The sequence below is a fragment of the Lepeophtheirus salmonis genome, chromosome 13 (genome assembly GCF_016086655.4).
Source record: "Lepeophtheirus salmonis chromosome 13, UVic_Lsal_1.4, whole genome shotgun sequence".
NCBI lineage: Eukaryota > Metazoa > Arthropoda > Copepoda > Siphonostomatoida > Caligidae > Lepeophtheirus > Lepeophtheirus salmonis.
In genome coordinates, this window is record NC_052143.2 from 18,432,973 (window position 1) to 18,454,195 (window position 21,223).

General features: G+C 31.1%; 1 protein-coding gene across 1 annotated transcript; it reads right to left on the bottom strand.

The window, feature by feature from the left end:
* Positions 1–17,044: 17,044 nt before the first annotated feature.
* On the bottom strand, positions 17,045–20,941 carry LOC121128121 (uncharacterized). Its single transcript, XM_040723689.2, has 5 exons — positions 20,845–20,941; positions 19,095–19,141; positions 18,832–19,026; positions 18,398–18,764; positions 17,045–18,324 (listed from the first exon to the last, which is right to left on the bottom strand). The coding sequence occupies exons 2-5, from the start codon at positions 19,095–19,097 to the stop codon at positions 17,219–17,221; spliced, it is 1,671 nt and encodes a 556-aa protein (XP_040579623.2). The 5' UTR covers positions 19,098–19,141; positions 20,845–20,941; the 3' UTR covers positions 17,045–17,218.
* Positions 20,942–21,223: the final 282 nt, after the last annotated feature.

The window sequence follows — 21,223 nt, forward strand, 5'->3', positions numbered from 1 at the left end:
TATAGAATATCGCTGTTTTAGTATATAAACAACTTACACGGAGATACAAAATACTCCAAACAATCCGTATAAATGGTACAATGAATGAGATTGTTATAATATTTTGATATATGTAAAGTATATATTTTATTAAAAAGTTCTTGAAATAAAAAATAGGTTCTTGACTTTTCTATTCTAGACAACAGAGTTGGAACTTAAAACTTGCCGGAGCATGACTAAATTAGAATAAACGTGAAATTTATAGAATCAAGAAAAGCCAACTCAAAACCCGTTTTTTATATATTTAAATTTGGGGTTTCCGATGCATCGGATTAGAATCAGTAATAATGCACAAATCGCACGCAAAGATAAATTAAAATTGAAACCCCTATAAATATATATATCCCAATATATTTGATGTGGTTCTCTATGGGGGTCAGAATTATGTGGAAATAGGGCTGTCAAGTCTCCCACATTTCACTTAATTTATCTCTCTGAAATACATTTTTTTATGTTTTATTAGTAATAAATTGATAGGAAATTCTTACGCAAATTCAAAAACCCTGCATCATATTCTGGCTTTACTCTATCTGAGCAAGAACCAATTATTAACTACCATTGAGCAGGAGATCTTTTTATATCCCCACAGATAAAAAAATATGTACTGTAATATTTTTAAAAGAGTGAATGGTATTTAGAACACAAATATTTGATTGCCTCCCTAGCAAAGAGAAGAAATAACTTTTTCTAATGCATAATTATTTACAACTAATTATAATCATAATTATGATTGATATATTTATGTATTTTCTCACCTAACTCAAGAGAAAATTGAACATTAAAAAAAGTAATTCATTTTATATTTGACAATATAATTCCTTTATTTGTAATAAACCATCGGAATTGTCCATAAAGATAGGATCAGAATCGGCATAAATTTTGGTATTGGTACACCCCTAATTTAAATACTATCTGTAACTATATTTTTTATTTAATATGTCCTCCTTCAATAGCAATGACAGTCTCAACACCCCGGCGAACAGATTAACAACTTTTGACGATTGAGGCTGTGGATATAGTGTACCGTACTATAATTATGGGAGCTCGGAGAGAATCCAAATTTAGATGAAAGATGCAGCAGACATTATGATCCATGAAGTTCCGAACTGAAAATTCCAGAAGAGCTGTATGAGGGATTCATGAAGGATAGCTAAAAGTCAATCGTGTTGATGGGATATCAATAGAAACCAATAAATAAGTTATCGTTAGTTTAGGTATCTCAAAGGTTATCATTTTTCAGTAAAACTTCTTGAATTAAAATAAATTTTCCTGGGACCCCCCCAATTCCCTTTTTTGGTCTGGAAAGGTTTCTGTATAAGGTCAAACTATTTTTCTTATAAAGTAAACTCTTTTTCTCATTAAAGAAACTTTTTTTCTTATGAATAAGAAAGCTTTACATTTTTAAAATATAAGTTTGTGTATTCTGTTATATAAAAGTTATCATTGATTCCCCACAGATATTTAACACTTTTAACCATTTTGGTAAGGTCAGTCTTGTGATCAAAACCCTTGTATTTTTTTCAAGGATTTCTCTTTTGAGGATTTGGTATTAATTTGCCTGTACTTCTGTTGTTCCGCTCTAACTAGTTGTTTGTCAAGTATATTTGAAGGAGCAATTAATGGCAGATTTCTAAAAGAAAATTCCATATAGAGGCTACTGCTGTATCTGACAAACAATACCTGTTTGCAAAGTTAGTGTAACTACCCTTGTTATGGTCAGATTTCATGAATTCCCTTAAAGATTTTTTTTTCACAATCGTGGTATCCATCGGTATTTTTAGGCACAAGGAAATCTTCCAATTTGAAAAAAACTAGAAAGGATTGAGCAATATAACTTAAAATCACATTCTGGTTTTTTCATAAAACTGCATTTCTATCTCTTTATATAATAAAAAATAAGATATTTTCTGACTTTTTTTCCTTCCCATAAGTTATTATTATCTTTTTACTCTATTTTCTTACCAAATACTGAGCATGCAACGTTTATCGTGCTTTAGATGTGATGGATTTTATTTTTGGAATTTATCACAGAATACCCGAAGTCATTATTTAAAATAGTTTAAGCTTTTATATTGATATCAAAATAATTACTTTTTAAGAAAAATAATTTGACAATTTACATAAATATATCCGTAACAAAAGAGTCCTAGGAAAATACTTTATAGTTCAAATATTTTTAATTACATGTTGCAACAATTAAGAAGCCTAAACTTGTGAAAGCTCAGGTTTTGTTTCCCGTGATACTCCCTCATATTTATAGATATTTCAACCCAAACATTAACTATTGCCCAATTTTATTTTCTTAAACAACTAGTCATGTATTCACCTACTTTTGATTATTTTATTAGTACCTTATTCAACATTCACTCTATCTAAACGGAACCGATTTCTAAACATGTAACGAGTCTAATTATGATACTAACCAATAATTCAGAGTTGTCCGTAGTATTTTATTTCGGTGGGTTACATTTTTTTGCAAAAACATGATTTTTAAAATTTTTTGACCGGCCCTTAATTTGTCCAAATAAACTTTTTTATCTGTTTTGATATTCAAAAAATTTGCCATAAAGCGATAATTTTTTTTGTGTGATAACGACAAAAATTCCTTTCCAGCTCATCTCCCAGCGGAAACCTTTGCTTTTGATGCCAAAGAACAAGTTAAAAGCTTCAATAGGAGTCGTTAGAAGTGAAATATGTCTCCCTTTGATTTTCAATAATTCCAAAATCCCTATTTACAGTTTTTACATCATTAATGTATTTACCCTCTTGAATGATTTTAAAATCCTAACCACACATTCTGTGAAGGTTTCTTAGATTTTTAGAAAGACTGTGTTTGGAAAAGAGTAGAAAATGTTGGAATATATAAATTAACTAAACTGATACTTTATTTCTTTATAAAACTCATTTTGCAATTTGCATACATTGAAAGGGTATCTTTTTAATTTTACTGACATACAGCACGTCGTTAACTTAATGGTATCAAGCAACCTTTTCTCCAAAAAGAAACAGAAAAATGGCACAAGTTGGTTGTTTATCCATAAATATTTCCATACTATCAATGTTGCATTATTTATCCACAATTTTTAATATAAGTTATTGTATTAAATGCATAGTTATACATTTTTATTTCTATATGATAACCAAAATTACTTGATCGAAATAAAAAAGTAGCGATATATATATAGCCTGTAAATTGTATTCATGTCGCTTTAGAAACGGAATATGCTTATTTATCAAAAAATTAGGAATTATGAAATTGACATGGCGTATAAAGTAAGACGAAGGAATCGACAGCTTACAACAAAATACATAGAGTATTTTTGTGTTTGCAAGGTAATGCAGTGATAAAATTATATTTATTTGTCGGCTCGATAGGTCATTTTCATACTAAGGCAGCGAATTAGAATAAATATAATTTTTTTTTTTTTCAGATGAAGTTCCCAATTTTTTTAATAGGCTCCAACTACATAACTCAATCTACAATTAACATAGAAAAAGAAGATAATAAAATAAATTACCAACAAAAATATAATTGAGAAACGAGATGATATGGTTTTCATTAACTGCATTTCATTCCCAGAGTTTCCCCGATCATAGCTGAAAAAGTAGGTTCCAAATATAATTGACAAAATTGACATTATCACACAAGCCACTCTCAAAAAATGTTCAGGAAAATCGAAGGAGGTTATAAAGTCTATAGTAAACAATATGAAGCAAAATGATGAAAGACTAAAGTTATAAAATGATGTTGAGATTACGATATGTTGAAGATTTAATTCCTCACCTTTAATTACCTAAAGTAATAAATAATTATAATAACTACATTAATGATTATTAATTATGATAAATATTAGTACCCTGCACTTATAATTATTTTTGAGATATTTGGGTAACAAGTAAAATGAATGTCAATCATATTTCAGATCAACAGATTTCAAAAAAAAATTGTTCACATTTTCATTAATATGCATTATCGAATATGTTTCGAATCTGAAGCCTTGATTGAATTAGACTTATCTGCTACTCTGAACATAGTCCCTAGTTCAATGTATATGTACAAATCTAAGTACTCATATGTACAGAACATTAATATAGAGGGTTGGGGGAATATTTTTAAATTATTTAGTAGGTATATATCTAGACTTCCAGCTGTAGATCGTATCTTTTTTTCACCGGAATCCAAGTACTAACGCAGTGATTAAAAATGGAATAATTCGCTAATTAACATCTTAAATGAAAACTATATTTATGGGCTTTGGAAATATAATACTTGCGAATTGTACTTTTTTCATAGTTTTGAGACAATGAGGTCGAAGTCGATTAAAAAGAGTTTAAATTATTCAATTACAAATGAAATGAATTGGGACAAATATTCAAACAAAGTAAATGAGTAGAGCAAAAAAAATATTGTATATTACAAGGGGGGGGGGGAGAATGGTTTTACAATAAGTGTTTTTGACTTCCAAGCATGAATTGAAACATTTGATAGTTATTTTCAAGTTACAAATTGCATAATAACCCTAGTTATTTAGGTAAGTCACATTTAATGTTATAGAACTTTATTATGAACATACAAACCTTTAGACTATAAATACTTATTTGCAAATACTGTATTAAATAGATGGTAACTGATGCAATTCTTCCAAAAAAAATTAAATAAACTGCAATGAGACTTTCGATATGTTTTTGAATGGAAAAAAGCTTTTTATTTCTGATAATCATTCGTATTTTGATATCCATCCACAGAGTTAAAATATTTGAAATGATTATGATCAAACAGATTGTTGATATTAAGATTCCTACACCAAAATAATTTTGTGGACTAATTAAATTTAGAGGGGAGGGCGGAGAAGGTGTTGTGATGGATGTCCATGAATGAGTGAGTTGATTTTTCCATTTCCAATTTGTACTTTTAACATTCCAAAGTATTCTTTCATTACTAAAGAAATTAGAATCTTTTGACGAATCGTATGAATGGGTTAGTTTTAGAAGAGTGTCTTCAGTTGTCAGGATCATCATTATTCTGAAAAATGTATGTCAAAGTTTGAAACTATTTAGATAGGTAAGTATAACACAGTTTGAAAGGATATTATTAAGATTTATATACTTATTCAGAGGCTACAAAATGGAATAAAAAGTTCAAATATGTAGCCTGTAAAATGTGCACATAAAATTGTCAATACATTCAAAAACGATAATTCAACCACGATGTACCCTAATTATATTTATTTTTCTTTAAATAGTATTAATTGTTCAATCTAATTATGACAAATATGTGCAATTTGCATAAATTTGATTAAGACACATTAATATAGTCTAATTTTGTCACCTGAAAGTGTTCTTTGGGTTGCATGTAGATTCAATTTTTGTACTACTTTACGATATAGTTGTGGAATTTTGGTAAAACTTATTTTATGTATACAAAATCTTGACTAAATTTTGACCACAAATAACAAAATGACTTATAAATCTCATTCATTTATATATTAAGGCAAAATATGCTTTAACCAAAAAAAGCTTTCGGAAAAATGGTCCGAGGTGAAATGGTTTAAAGCAAAATTACCAAGCACCAATTTTTGCATCTATAATATATATCAATATTTTCTATTCCTCAGCTATTATCATTATTGTTTAACTCAAGAGTGGTCAACTTATTTTCCTACTACATTCAATTATATTCAAAATCTGATTGAGCATTCGTGTGTGCTCATAAAAGAAGTAGAGTAAACCTGACGATTAATTGTTTAGTTATATTTGAAAGTCCTTAATGGGCTCAGAGTAGTATTGAGGATAGATATCAAAATAGTCATTGCCAATGTCCTTCCTTCTTTACTTTTCCTCTGCATCTCTTGTCACAACTGATTTTAGCTCATTTCATGAAATTTCATAACACCAAAGCATCTTTCCTCCAAAGCATTCTCTACTTGTCAGGTTTACCATGTGGATTATCGGTTTATTTTTTTAATGTGCCCAAAATACACACAATTTTCATCACTATAAATAAATCGAACATGATATTTAAACTCTGCTTTAAATTTCCTTAGCTTTGTTCTAGATTTTAAAGCTGAAAATGTACTTGCGTCTTTTATTGTATTCGCAAGTCTTAGAGAAAGCCTCTAAAACAAATTTGACTGAATTTTCCATCGATTGGGAATGACACGAATACTTCTCTTATTTCAAAGGCTGGTTCTTTGCTTTCACGAGTTCTTCATCTGACTAATAATGCAAAATTGGAGGAACTGGCATGATCCTCCTCGACAAATCAATATAATTCGTAAGATGATGCGATCTATAGTGTATTGTATGTACGCAGTATGTATTTACATACAAATATGTTTTTTGCTTATACCTAGATAATGTTCAACTAGGCTAAGAGTATGTGTATTGGTTCATATTTTATTTCGTAATGCTGTTACTTTTGTAAAATGCATTGATATATATGGACAAACAATTCAAGGAGTGTTTGTGAGTAACGTAAAGTGTGCATTGAAACTCAAAACGGATTTATAGAGGCAAACACAACAAGGAAATACTATATTTCTATCAAGTGAAAAATAGCAGATGTGATTAACCACTCAATAATGAAAATCCTTTTATAAGACAGTTGCGAGAACTGGGTCAAAAAGAAACCCCATAAATAAAACGTATTTAGTTACATGACATACAGTTCAACTGTATGATTTAAATTTACTTTTTTTTTTAATATCCATTTTGCGGGTGTAGATATGCATTAAAATGGTTAAAATACTGTATGAATATAAGACATTGAGAAAATAACATTGGCAATGTGAGTTTGGCTTCAACAATATATAATTTGATATTCCTATTGTGAAAACATTAAATTCGATAAAAATTTCTATGAAATATCCATTACTTTTAGTGAATTTGGGGAATGAAATTAGTACCCATCATTTTTGATGAAGTTACGTGAATTATATAAAATAAAAGCTAGAGTAATACAATTTCTTGCTAACATTATAGGCATGATTCCTACCATTGACATAAAAATAATCCAATAAATCAAAAGGTAAGAAAAAACAACAACAAGACTTTCAAATAAAACAGTAAATTAAATTAACTAGACATCTATTAAAAATTGCTAAATATACTAATAAATCCTATGCAAGGCATTATCAAGATAAATAAAGAACTCTATATAATCTAATTAATTGTTTCAGAAATACTGAAAAAGCGGGAGTAATACTTATGGTACTACTGAATTAAGAGCCTTATTACTGCCTATTAAATTATTTTAGTGTGAGAAAATGAATTACGTTATAAAGAGAAGCACCTTTTACATTTAAAATAGCATTCATGCTAGGACAATAAAATAATTAAATTTAAATACATATACAGGGTGAACCATAACGGTTGAATATTTTTAGTTATGTTTGTTGCATATGATTTATGCCACCTCCATCTTTGCTTGTTGTTAGACAAACTTGTTTCGAAATTGTGTTCCTGAGCCTGTAACAACGACATCATAAACCTGAAGTGTACCATCATTTTCCTTCATTTGGAAGGAACAAGCTGTACGATCATTACCAATGTCCTGAAAGACCTCAATATGACCAAGCCATCGGCCCACTACACAATCAAGTGGTACTAGGAGACCTGAGGTATCGATGACAGGCCCAAGAGTGGTCGCTCGAGGTCCGTGAGGACACCCTGGTTGATTGAGGCAACGAGAACGAAGATCAATCGTAAAAAGAAGCACTCTATGAGAAAGATGTCATATGAAGCTGGTGTGTCTCGAGAAACCATGCGTAGGGTGGTCAAGGAGGACCTGAGGAAGAAACCGTACTGTCAAATAGAAGCTAACTGACTCGGGTAAGGAGCTTTTGAAATTCATCAATTCTTCTACGCACGTTTCACGTTGGAGCTGGCTTACAACAGCCATAACAACCGGGCGCTGAGTTGGAGAATCGAGAAAAATCCATTAAACGAAGACAGCGTGTTGAGGGGACAAAAAACTGCCTAAGTAATGTTCTGGGCGGGCATCCTTGATCTTCATTCCCAAGGGTGTGAAGGTTTACCAATATGTCTATCTAGATATATTACAATCCCAAGTACTTCCCTGGATCTAGGAACAGCACTGGGTAGAGTCCTACTACTTCTAGAAATACGGAGCACCTTCAGATACTGCAAAGTCTTTGTAATACTGATGCCAAATCATTTGCAATCTTTTTGGGGGCAAGGACATTTGTCCCCCTTCTTCCACAGGTCTCAACATAATGGACTTCTCCTTATAGTCCATTCTGGAGAGGGAGGTTAGCATGAATTCCTACCACAGCTTCGACGACTTGACGGCTGTCATAGTGTCTTCATGGGACAACTTGTTGGAAGAGACGACCCGTACAGCGTGTAAAGCAGTTCCGAAGCGTCTGAGAGCTGTAGTTGCCGCAAATGTTGGCTATGTGGAATGAACGGGCACTTATTTTGAAGTAAATTTTACGGTAATTGCAATGGTGCAAAAAGATGCTTTAACAAATAAATATTTGTGTACTTTCTTGGCTCTTGAAGTTGTTCTAAGACTTATGGGGCACCCTGTATATTTATTCTATTATGTATTTTTAAAACAATTTGCATTAGAGATATACAAAAAAAAACTCTCTTCATGGCGATATCTAAAAATCATACAATACTTTATACTTTAATTATAACTTTACGTAGGATGTACATATGATTTATGACGTATTATAATTTTGATTGAAGAGGTCGTTGTGGCAATTATGATTTATGTTTACTATTATTATGTATTCACTTAATTAAGTTTTTAAGGGCCGGATATTATGAAAGAAGTCCTTTATCCATCTATGATTTAAGTAAATAATTTAAATTAGTGTCCAAAATGGCTCAGAGTTTTTCTGCTTTTGACTTTTTCATAAAGCAAATCTATAGTAATAAAGCAATCTTTGTCTGTTCGTCGACACCTAATAACTCTGGGTAATGACGGTTACTCTCGCTTATACCTTTATAGAATAACTATAACACTTTTTTTTTTAAATATTGAAGATAAGGCTTTCAAATTTCATTTACTGCGTTACAACATTTTCATTACAATAGAATGAATTTTGCATTATGATCAATTTTTACTATGGTTTGCTCATTTATTTTTAATTTGATGATCAAAATTAAAATTTGCATTAATCAGTACTTTTTAGAAAAATTTAATATAACATAACGTAAAATCAATTATTCTAATGGATAAAAATACTATACTCCCTATGTATGCCATTTATATTTTATTTTTTTACTAAGTGATTTACTTACGTTTCATTTCAACAACCTTGTGAAACAGAATGTTTTCTTGATACGGATATAATTTTAGTGTTGTCTGTAGTTAATAATTATAAATGTATAGGAGAACACGATAGCTAGGATCTGACTAATATTAATAACAACTTATCCAAATATATATATACCTATGTATTGATTTATCGTTGACTCAAAAGGTACTTTTTTGCGTTTCTATGGATACGTCAAGAAGATTAAGTCTGTATGTAGACGAATTGATCTATTTATATACATACCTCTATGCCATCAACAGAGTATTATGTAAAGAATATGGATGTATGTTTGAAAGATCAATATTATCATACAACAAAATTCATTCTAATAGTATTAGCAAAGGTATATAAAATATATTCTAGAAAGGGTAATGCGCTTTCTAATTGGCAGCCTGAACTTGACAACTTCAAATAGACCTATTGGTTGATTTTCACAGCATCTATGTAGAAACCCATGTTTAAACAGTATTTTTATTTCAGTTCCTCGTTCATATGAGAAGAAAAAAAATATTACTAACTAGTAGTAGTACCCGGCATTGCCTGGAGCTATTAGACATTGACAAACATACAAGTTTAGCTTGAATAATATAGAAGATAACTACCCAATAAATCTTTGGTGTTACTCTCCGTTTTTCAAATGCACACTAACACGTAGCAACTCACTCAATAATTAAGCATTCTTCATGTAAAATAAAATAAAAATAACAGCTTGAGAAAAAAAAAAATAATAATTTGATGACGCTCATCTAAAGTCACATTTATGTTTTTAAATTTTACTTAACTTTTTTTATTTTTTTAACATGAGTTAAACTAAGGCTGTGATATTTAATTATATAATTTATATTATACACCTTTTTTTCTTTATGCTTTATTTGTATATGCTATACATCTCATTATTGGGATAATGTCGTATGTACCAATAATTGAGGTACAATTATACTGTTAAAAACGAGGACTCTAATATAAAAAATATAATAATTTAGCTAGCACGAACACGCTAATTTAAAGATAGCCAATTTAAAAGATGTTATTCATATTTAGCTGGTTTATGATCAAATTCTAAATTAAAGCGATCTATTATAAACAATAATTATAAAATAAGTAAATTTCTATCGTAAAACTTCATTGCATACAACTTTTTTTTTTCTGTCCATTTTATGTAATTATAATCAAACCTGCACCCCCTTATGACTTTTACAGTTCTTGTATTTAAATATTTTAAATAATAAACGTTTAATTTATTTGAGGTACTAGAACGGTGAAAGATTCGAACTACACGCTACTGTGCTGTGTTCATATATATAAGGATCAATAATGAATATATCTAGTAATAAAAAAATATTTTCTTGAAAACAACACTTTTAATTTAGCATATGAACAATAAAAAACAGGAGATTTATCATACAATCTTTTTTAATTGAATTAAAATATGCAATCCCATGTATAAATATAGTATTTATTAAATATTATGTTTCGGCCAAATGTCCCAAATAATCCTTCAGCGAAATATACGTTCGGCAAACTGTTTTTCCGCAAATTATCCTTAGGTAAAAATGTTTTCGGCGAATTATCCTAGAACCTTAGTAAAAGCACCTGCCATTATGTTCAGCTGCACCAATTATTATAACTACATTATTTTTTAGTAGGATATTTAGATAATAATTAAGACTATAATTTGTGCACTCTACATAGGGTTAATTAAAATTATTTATATAATAGAAATTGTAGAGCATTACACAAAGAATAGCACCGACTTCGATATCGACTTAATTTTACCAAAAGCAATCGTATGTTGCTTTCTTGTATTTGCCTCACATATAACTCTGAGGATTCACTTGAGTGAGTGACCACACAAGAAACAATGAAATTAATAGGATACCCCCTTTTTTTTTTACAAAAGTACAAAGATGAAATGAATCATTAATTTTTTTAAATATTCATTCCAAATTATTATTCTAGTTTTTTGTGTACTTCGATGCTTCATGGTTAAGTTTATTATTGTATTTTTGTTTTCAACAATTGCTATATATCTACTTTTATTTGGTTATTATAAATTTATACAATAATATACATACAGTGTGTTAATTATATATAAAATATATGATATATCTATCTTATATATGTATTACATTTTCACTGGAATTATGTAAGGAATTTAAAAAGAATTTAATCTAATAAATTTATATTTTGCACTTATTTTCTTTGACAACTTGATTTGCTATTGTCCAGATTGTAGGACTGGTCATCTGAAGAAAAAACTCATCAAAATCATAGTGAGGAAGAAATTGTTGAAGAAAAACCTTCTCTTCATAAGTTTCGAAAAGTTCTTAAGCTTATTAAAGTATGATTCAATTCCATCAGAAGAAAAAACTAGGAGCCAAATCAATATTCAAGAATCTGTTTGATGCATTTTACTCTATCAGCTTTTATTATGAAAGAACAGATACAAATTCAACTTGGGAAGAATATATAGTCCACTTAAACGAAAAAAATTAAAATCTAATGGTGTTCCAATAGTATTTCTGGATATTCCAAAATACTTGAGAAAACAAACTTTTCCCGAAAAAAACAGCAACTTTATCTACTTCTACTAAAACGTTCTACTTTAAAAAAGGGATATTAACATTTCAGAGTAGTTAAAGTGCATTGTCATTTTTTCAGATTTGAGCAAGATTGAATTTGTCTTAATTCTCAAATTGAACGTTTATTTCGAGAAAATCAGTTAAAAAAAATTCACAAATATAAAAAAACCTGGAAAAATCGTGTTTACCCAAGGGCATTAATGTAATATATAATGAATACTGCGTCATTTTTTTGCCCTATCATCATAAGAATCTTGTCCCTTACATTTTGTCTAGTTTAAAACTGTATAATTACCTTTTTTTCTCAATTTTTTCAAAAGGACTTCCTATACCTAAGACACTAAAAGATTTTAATGGTTTACCTATACTTATTAAATACGTTCATCAAAGAGTCTAAGCCGTAATTCTGATATCTATAAGATTCTAACATATTTAAAAAATAAACAGAATGAACCCATTGGAATCCAATGAATATTGGAAGTAGCAGTACATCGTCAAGACTTTAACTCAAAAAATCATATCAGCTATATTTTAGAACAACTTCACCTTCACTCTGTAAGTGCGAAAAGACAGAGATACTCTCGTGAATTTTTAGAAATTTCAATATTTTGGCAGCTTTATATAATCAAATTAGGGAATCTGGAATTATGTACTTGCAACCTGAAGCGCGTATAAGAAGAATAACAATTGTTTTCTCAGTTCAAATAGGTGTGCCAGTCTCAACAATAGTAAATAAATCTAGAGTTAACTTATTGGATGAAAAAGACAAATATGTTTCTATAATAATTGACGATGTTTATTCCTCGCAGAGAGTTGGATTTAGTGGTAGCATTTTTTTTTTTGTTGGTAAGATAGGAATGGAAACTATTCTATATTAGCTCCTTGGTTTTCTTCAATGTCATTTGTATATTGTATTTGTTTAGTCATAAAATTAAGTTGAATTAAAATTATGTGTTATATTTTCAATAAAAATTTAAATTTTTAGTAGCTTAAAAAGGGTGAGTTCAGAGCTGCTAAAGTTTCAATTTGCTCCATTTACTTTACTAATATGGTAAATAATAAATCAATTTGCACTCTAGTAAAAAAAAAGCACATGCCAAAAAAAGATATCGTTCTATATTAATTTTAGTGTTCCCTGGTCTACGTGCAGCCTGCTTCGTACTCTTGGAACAAGAAGGAAGATTCTTGAAGAGACAAAGAACATTGTTCTCAGATCTCTATTTGTATTTCAATTCTAATATTGACTATAAATGCCGCAAATTAGAAATAGTTCTAATGAAATTAACGGTACGGAGATATTCGGACTCAATGTCAGAATATTGTTGACTATTTCAGGAGCAATATCCATGCAGAGGTATGTTTTTTCTTATTTTTCATAATGTATGTATTTTAATCAAGGCTAGTTTTAGTGTTAGAAGGGCAAAGATGTATGGAACCACTTTTTCCCCAAATGATCTTTAGAAAAATGGTATGCATATTACATAGAAATATTATACTGAGCTTAACAGTTTTCTTCACACGTATCTCATGTCATCCAGCTTTCCTACGACCTGACCTTTAAGTGTATGACCTAATCCTCTCATTGATTTGCCTCACCCCATCCAACTGCCTCTTCTTCTGACAAATTTAAGCTCATAGCAGAGTAGAATCCCTACTCTTGCATTATCAAATATTTTGATTATTCGTCCATGCATGAGTCTTTTCTAATATGAATAATCCATCATGTCTACAGTCTAATGATAATTAATAACAGATAATTGGCAGTCATAAATTTCAGCGTGATTATTTTCAGCAGGGCTCTTTTGGGCGTACTTTCTACAGCACTAATTAATTATCACTCAATGAAGAAAATGTATGTTAATATTATGAAATTAATTTTTTCAGGGACAACTAGAGACCAACAATAGATTCACGACCTTTCGTCATTGAGGACTATGTCAGTCAAAGAAATAAATTCCACAAAAAAAAAAAAAAAAAAAAAAAAGGAAATTGATTATAAACAAGGCCGTTGAGCTTTTGGAAAGTATTGTATTAGATCAACTCAATGAAGTTCGACATGTTGATTTTATAACTGAACAGTTGAAGCATTCTTTAACACCTCCCAAGCAACACAGATATTCACAAGGCTTACTTGCTTCATGTTTACATTGGGGAAAAAGCAGTCCCACTCTATATAAGCATTTAGTTAAGGAAAATTTCATTTGCCTCCCATTATCCAGATACTTGACATGTTTATCTCAGGCATTCAATTTGGATACTGGAAGGGTTTATTCTACTAGGAGCTATTTATTAAAGCAAGTAGCTGAGCTGACTTCAAACGAAAATAAAATTAACCTTGATTTTTGAGGAGGTATATTCGTTGAAGAAAGTTGTATAGTTAAACGGGAAATTTTACGGAAGCGAGCCTAATGGAATCCCAGCAAAAACTTTTTTGTGTTTTATGATACGAAGTGTCGCATCTAAGTATTCAGATATGGTTGCCATGATTCCTCTTTTGAAGATCAACTCGACGATTATCAAGGAATGATGTTTCAAAGCCCTTGAACTGTTGAAAAGTGTTGGATTTGAGGTTATTTTTCTTATATGTGAGGGGCACTCTACAAATTGCCGCTTTTTGAAATCCAAACATTGCAATGGGTATTTACAACATGAAATAGAAAATCCATTTGACTACGGACGAAAGATTTTCCTTCTTCACGACTCTGATCATATATTTAAAAATATATTAATCAATTTTCTCAAAAGAATGAACTTTTTACTTTTGACCTCAATGACGACCATCTTTTCTATGCTTCATTTTATCATGTCAAACAACTCTACTTAAAAGAGTTGGGAAAACCGGTCAAATGAGCATACAAAATTATTGATAAATTTCTTGCTCCTCATTCAATGGGACGTGTGAAAGTTGACTTGGTAGATTGCTTTTTCCATGAGTCGACAATCAACGGTCTTAAGTTTTACAGCGAACGAGGAAATCCAGGTTGGGCTCAACCGACTCAATTTCTAAAAATTGTTAGCAATTTCTGGAAAATTGTTATAGCCACTAACCCAATAAGTTAAATTAAGTCCAGATGTGATTACCAGAAGCCCATTACAAAAAACTTCAGATCAAATCTCTACTACTTAGACAAACTTTGGGCCTGGATTTCCAGATGGGAGGAGATAGGCAGGAAAAAAAGAAAGGTCTATCCAAAGGGCCATGTTAGGCCGCGAAGTGTATGATTAGATCTCTCAACAAGGTTTTGACTTGGAAACATTCACCATTGATTTTCAATTTGGTGGTTATAGAAGACTTTCTTGCGCTAATACTTATTTGAGTGTGAGACAATTTATTGAGTCCGAGAAAAAAATTAGAATCGAGTCTTTAATCAAACTAAGTTCCTATAATCTGAAAAATTTACTTAATGATGATGTTGATAGTAATTTAAAAGACATCAACTGTGATCTGGACTCCATATCTAGTCTGCTAGATTTGAACGACAGTTCATGAAATTACAACATGGAGGAAGATCATGTTGGTCCACTTTTTTTTTCTTGAAGGATATGTTGGGAACTTTATTTGTGCCAAAACAAAGTGTAATGTTTTGTAAAACCATTCTTATCACCAAACATCGTTTAAAAGTGGAGAATTATAATTTTGAAAACAGCCATCTTATTGAATCCCACTTAAATTTCAAAGGAGGAGGCTTATGAAAGCACTCTGAGATATTTTTTTTATTATTCTTCTTCATTCCATCATGTACTAACTAAAATATTTGAAAATACAGCTTTAAAAATTCAAAAATACTTCTCTTGAATGCTAAAGAGCCCAGAATTCTTTTTGTAAAACGAGTCCTCCAATATATAAAAAAAAAAATTGAAAACTCAAATATGCTTTAGTTAAAATACTCCAATAAACACTTGTTCAATGATTTTTTCTGAATTACATTTCAGTATTTCAACACTATCATCAAGGATAAATTTACAGTACTATCCATACCTCAAGAAAGAAAACAACAGTTTCTTCGAATTCTAGCTCTGCTAGAAAGATAAAACAACTGCAGTCTTCGTGAATGTATTTTTGGTTGTTATTGGTTTATATAATATGTTAGTAAATTAATTTCTAAATTATTGATGTTGTTTTAGTTAAGTAATATAATTGTTCTAACAGAATAATTTTCATGTATATCAAGTTGCATCATATTGTTATTTGGCTTGTTTCTAAATCATACCAAGGATCAAATATATGTAAAATAATTATTTAATGAAGATTCCCCTCAGTTAAAACGAGTTTGTGTGATTTCAATTGCCGTGCTTCATTCCTCTTTATATATCCCAAGCTCGTTGTAATATTTATACTCTTTGATGTCACTATTAAAAAGTGTGGTGGAAGTCAAATATTTTTAAGAAAAAATGTTATGGTATAACTTTGCACTTTGCCACAAAATTCAGGTCTTAAACGCCCACCGGCAGAAACCAACATTTATTATTTCCTCCGCAACTAAGGTTATGTCTTTACCCCTGTTTGTTTGTCAGTCACCAGGATTACAGCAAAAGTTACGGATTGATTATGATCAAACTTGGTAAGAATATTGTAAATAGTCACCGTAAGAGGCCATTAAATTTTGAGATGTCAAGGCTAAGGAAACACAAACGTCAAAACTGAATCATCGACCATAACTTTAGAACAAATTGAGATGTACAACTCTTATTGATTTCAGATGGAGGTTTTAAACTCTACCAAGTGCTCATTCTAGTTATTTCAGCTGTAAAACAAAAAAAGGACAATTAAACTCTGTGACCGACAAAATTTCAACCTTTTCGAGCTTTTTAAAAAAAATCACATTTAGAATATAATTTCAAGTTAGAGGCATATACGTCGTAAAAGAACCCTATAGATGTAAAATAAAAGTTAAAATCAATTGATAATAACAACGCGTCATATAAAAATTGATGATTTATTATATTATCTTGACTTCAATTTTTTTTAAATGTGTCAAATCATACAAAAATTTAGCAAAATTAAGTTTGTTTGTTTTTTTAAACTAGTTCTTTACAACAGATCTAATGAAGGAAAAACTCTTAAGAAAAATAAAACAAACGAAAATAAAGATATAGATATTGATTTTTTATTAATTACCGTAGATGGGAAGATTATGTAGTAGACATTAAAACCTTTCAAAGCTATAATAGAAATAGAGATCATATCTTTATTTATATCGGAGAAAATTAAAAAAGTATTGAAAAAACATGTGTTATAGTTTTTTTGTTTTTTTTAAATGATTCCTTTCACTGAAGACACGGTTAATTATTACAAGAATCAAATTTTCATTTATAAGGAGCAGAAGAATCTGTTCCTCCATGTCCGTTTAATGACGGAGGTAATCCATGATGCCCAGGAAATCCTGGATACATTCCCAAGGGAGGAGTAGGAGGTACAACAGGCGTACTCTTTAAAGCAGAGTCATAACTTTGATTCAACATTGGTGGATTTTCTAAATAGCCTCCACTAGGATCCGCAACTGTATGTGGAGGATAACCTTCACTCAATACCACCATGTCAACTCTATCTTGTTCATTTACTATAATTGATCCTAATGGATTTTGTCGAAGTAATTCTCTTTCTCTCACATCACTTAAATTATCCTTGGGAGGATAAGGAGGAGCTCCACTCATTAGAGATTTGCAAGGTTCTATACATGGATCAAGTCCAAAAGGAGGAAGTCCGCTTACACCCATATGAGGAGAGTTCAAGGACGGATTATTTGATGTAGACGAAACAGACTGACCAAACATTCCATAAGGATTAGCCGTTGATGAAACAGCCTTAGCATTGTACGATTGAAGGGGCTGTTGTAACTCTTGTGGAGAAAGGGTAGCAGACAGAGGCCCATTGGTATGTTTAGTACCATTAGTATTCAAATTTACACTTGTGCGCCCAATAGTTGTGGTTGCATTTAATCGTCCTTCACTTGACAAAATGGGAGGAGGGACAACAATTATATAATAGTGCTGAACTTGTTTGACACTACTGGAAGAAACTGGGCGTGACATGTCTAATACAATGCCAGGTTTAGTTTTTTTTTCAATTGGAAGTAAAGGTAAAGCATTTGTTCGTGACGGTGAACCTGATAGTGACGACGAATGAATGGGAGACCTCGAATTATTTCGATTATTGACATTTCTTTCGCGTTCCCTAGCATAATTACTATGTTCCCGATATATGTCCCTTTCTTTATGAAATTGCTCGTCACGGCGTTTTCTTTTGTGTACAGAGAGCATTGGAGGCTCTGACTTCAATGGGCACATACCAGGTCGATGTCCAAAATTATCAGAACGAACTGATCCCAAGTCTCCAAATGGACTTGGGGTAGTTGGTGAAAAACTTGGAGAAGATACAGGTGCTCCATATCCGGCATCAGGATTTAATGCATCTAAATTCGAATAATAATAAAATATAAACAATTGCACTTCGATATTGGGAAGAATAAATAAATATATATATACCAATGGATGAAGAACCATAAATATTAGAAGGGTTACCAAGCGGTGACCTTAAGTTTAACGAATCAAATAGATCTCCGTGATTGGGCATACACGAAGAATTAGCAAAACCTGGATAGGTTTTATTTTGATGAAGAATATTAGGTCGAGAATGAGAGTCAGTTTTGGTAGTTTCAGAAGGCGGACAATAATGATGTGGAGCCTTAGGCTTTGAAGCTTCAATTTTAGAAGAAAGACTATGGGTTGTGGTCTTTACAGCTATAGGTGTGGAGTTGGGTTGAGAATTTTTATGATCAGGTTTTTGTTTTTGTTGATGATTATATATTTTCCTCGCAATTCTGACATGCATTGCGTTCCACTTACCCGATTTCTGTAAGAATTTTTCAAATCCGATTTAGTTTAAAAAAACAATATTCACAAAATATATTTATCCTGACTGGAATATTTGGAGCAGCAGAGCCCTGAACAGATGGAGTAGTAAAATATGTGGTAGTTGGAGCCGAAGATGAAGACAAGGAAGGCCTCAATGGAGCACTATAAGATGGAGGTTTTCCAATACTACTAGAACATGAAGATGTTCTCAGATAATTAAAAGGATCTTCTGAAACACCAAATTTTGGCACTTCTTTAAACTAAATAAAAAATAAAATCGGTTAAGCATTAATTCATTATTATTGTTAAATAGTTTTAAAAAAGTTACCATAGAATTAGATCTATTTGAATGTCCAACTGAACGAGAGGGTCCGCCTGGTAATAAGTGATATTGATTATTAATAATAGATATAAAGTAAAATAAACAAACCCAACAGCTATTCATATAGAAGAAATGATAATCACTTAATTAGACATAAGCGAAGAAAACTGTAAGTCTCATTATAGTTGGACTAATAATAGTCTTTATGGTTCAATTACCAATATCACCCAAATCTTTGGAAATTAATAGACTATTTATGATTGTCCAGGGTAAAATAGGAAAATATTTGGAGATACTATATTAATCAAAAGAATGAATAAAAATAGTAATCAAAGATTGCAACGAGTGATATCCCAATATAATACGAATCAAAAAGTAAAATATTTTAAATCTATAGAATATATCATATTAGGTATATCATGCGATTTTACAGGGAAATATATTTTTAAATATCATCAGGATTTGTGAAAATTGTTTTTAAAAAGTATCATAGCCATAAAATCAAAAGAATTTAAGGTACAATGCCGTTAAGATAAATATATGGCACTTATATATAATGTTCGAGAGGCTGGAACCTTGCCATGTAGTTGCCATGCGTAGGGCGGTCTGATGATGAAACCGTATGGTCAACAAAAACGGCAGCTTCTGTGTGAGGACACAAAGACCAAGAAGCTAACCCAGGTGAAGGTGCTTCTGAAATTTCTCAATTCTTGTACGCACGTTTCAATCATTTTGACTTCACCATGGAGCTGCCTTATAACAGCCACAACGACCGAGTGCTTAGTCTGAGCATTGAGAACATACCATGAAACAAGCACAGCATGTTCGGGGACCAACCCCCGGTCTCAGCTATGATCTGGTCGAAAATGCTTGTGAAGGTTTATCAACGTCTCTATCTGGACACATTACAGTCTCAAGTACGTATCTGGATTAAGAAACAGCACTCGTAAGGGTCTCACTACTTACAGAAGGACGGAGCACCTTCACATCTGCAATGTTTTCGTAAGAGTAGTGCCAAATCATTTGCGAATACTTTTGGAGCATGAAAAGGTTGCCCCTTTATTCCACAGATCTCAATGTAATGGACTTCATTTTGGAGAGGGAGGTTAGAGTGAATTCCTACTGCAGCGTCGACGACTTGAAGGCTGTCATAAAGTGCCTGCATGGGATAACTTGTTGGAGGATACGACCCGTACAGCGTGGAAAGCAGTTCTGAAGCATATAAAATCTGTAGTTGCCGCTAATTGTGGCCATATGGAATGAACTGGTACTCAGTTTGATGGAAATTTTACGGTAATTCTAATGGTGTCAAAATAACTATTTGTGTACTTTCTTGGCTGTCGAAGTTGTCCTAAAACTTATGGGTCACTCTGTATAATTATTTTATTATGTATTTTTAAGACAATTTATATTAGAGATATGCAAAAAAAAATCTCTCTTCGGAGAGAGAAGTTAGCAAAATGACACATATTATGTAATGAACAAAAAATATGAATGAGTACAAGAAGCCATCCTTTTTCCTTTTTTTATATAGACATATTTATTTTCATTTCAAAAATGGCATCTTTAACTGAATTAAAATATTTTACTTTTTTTTTTTAAAGTTTACCTAAAGATCATATGATTGACTTTTAACGACAGAGTGGGACCCAAAACTTGAAGTATATAGCATTTAATTACGACTATATCCTTGTTATTTTTAATTACATTCTTATATTACGCAACCAAACGATAGTTCATAGATGAATGACAATACCTGGATAAATGGATATAATTATTATCGTATACTCGTCGCCGAAATTATGAGGGAGCCAGGAGTACAGGACACGTCGTGCGGAAGGAGATGTGATGAAAGAAAGTAATATTCGGGTAAAGGGTTAAAACAGAACAGTATTCTGATAATAAAATATTGTGCATTAAAAGAGAATACTTAAAATATGAGCTCAACATCAGCTTTACATGTATATGCGAAAGAAACAAAAATAAACAAGTTTTTTTCATCCCATGTCTCTAAGTATAAAAATGTAGAAGCAACATCAAAAAAGCCAAAGTGTGCCCAATTTCCTCTGCACTTGAGTGAGTGCCAATAAGGCTGCAGAAACCCTTGGCATCTCCATCCACATTGCCTACAACAT

Coding starts and splice junctions, on each gene's coding strand:
- LOC121128121 (XM_040723689.2), bottom strand. Junction 18,765..18,831: donor CTGCTGCTCCAAATATTCCA/GTCAGGATAAAT, acceptor AAATTCTTACAG/AAATCGGGTAAGTGGAACGC. Junction 18,325..18,397: donor TTATGGTTCTTCATCCATTG/GTATATATATAT, acceptor ATTCGAATTTAG/ATGCATTAAATCCTGATGCC.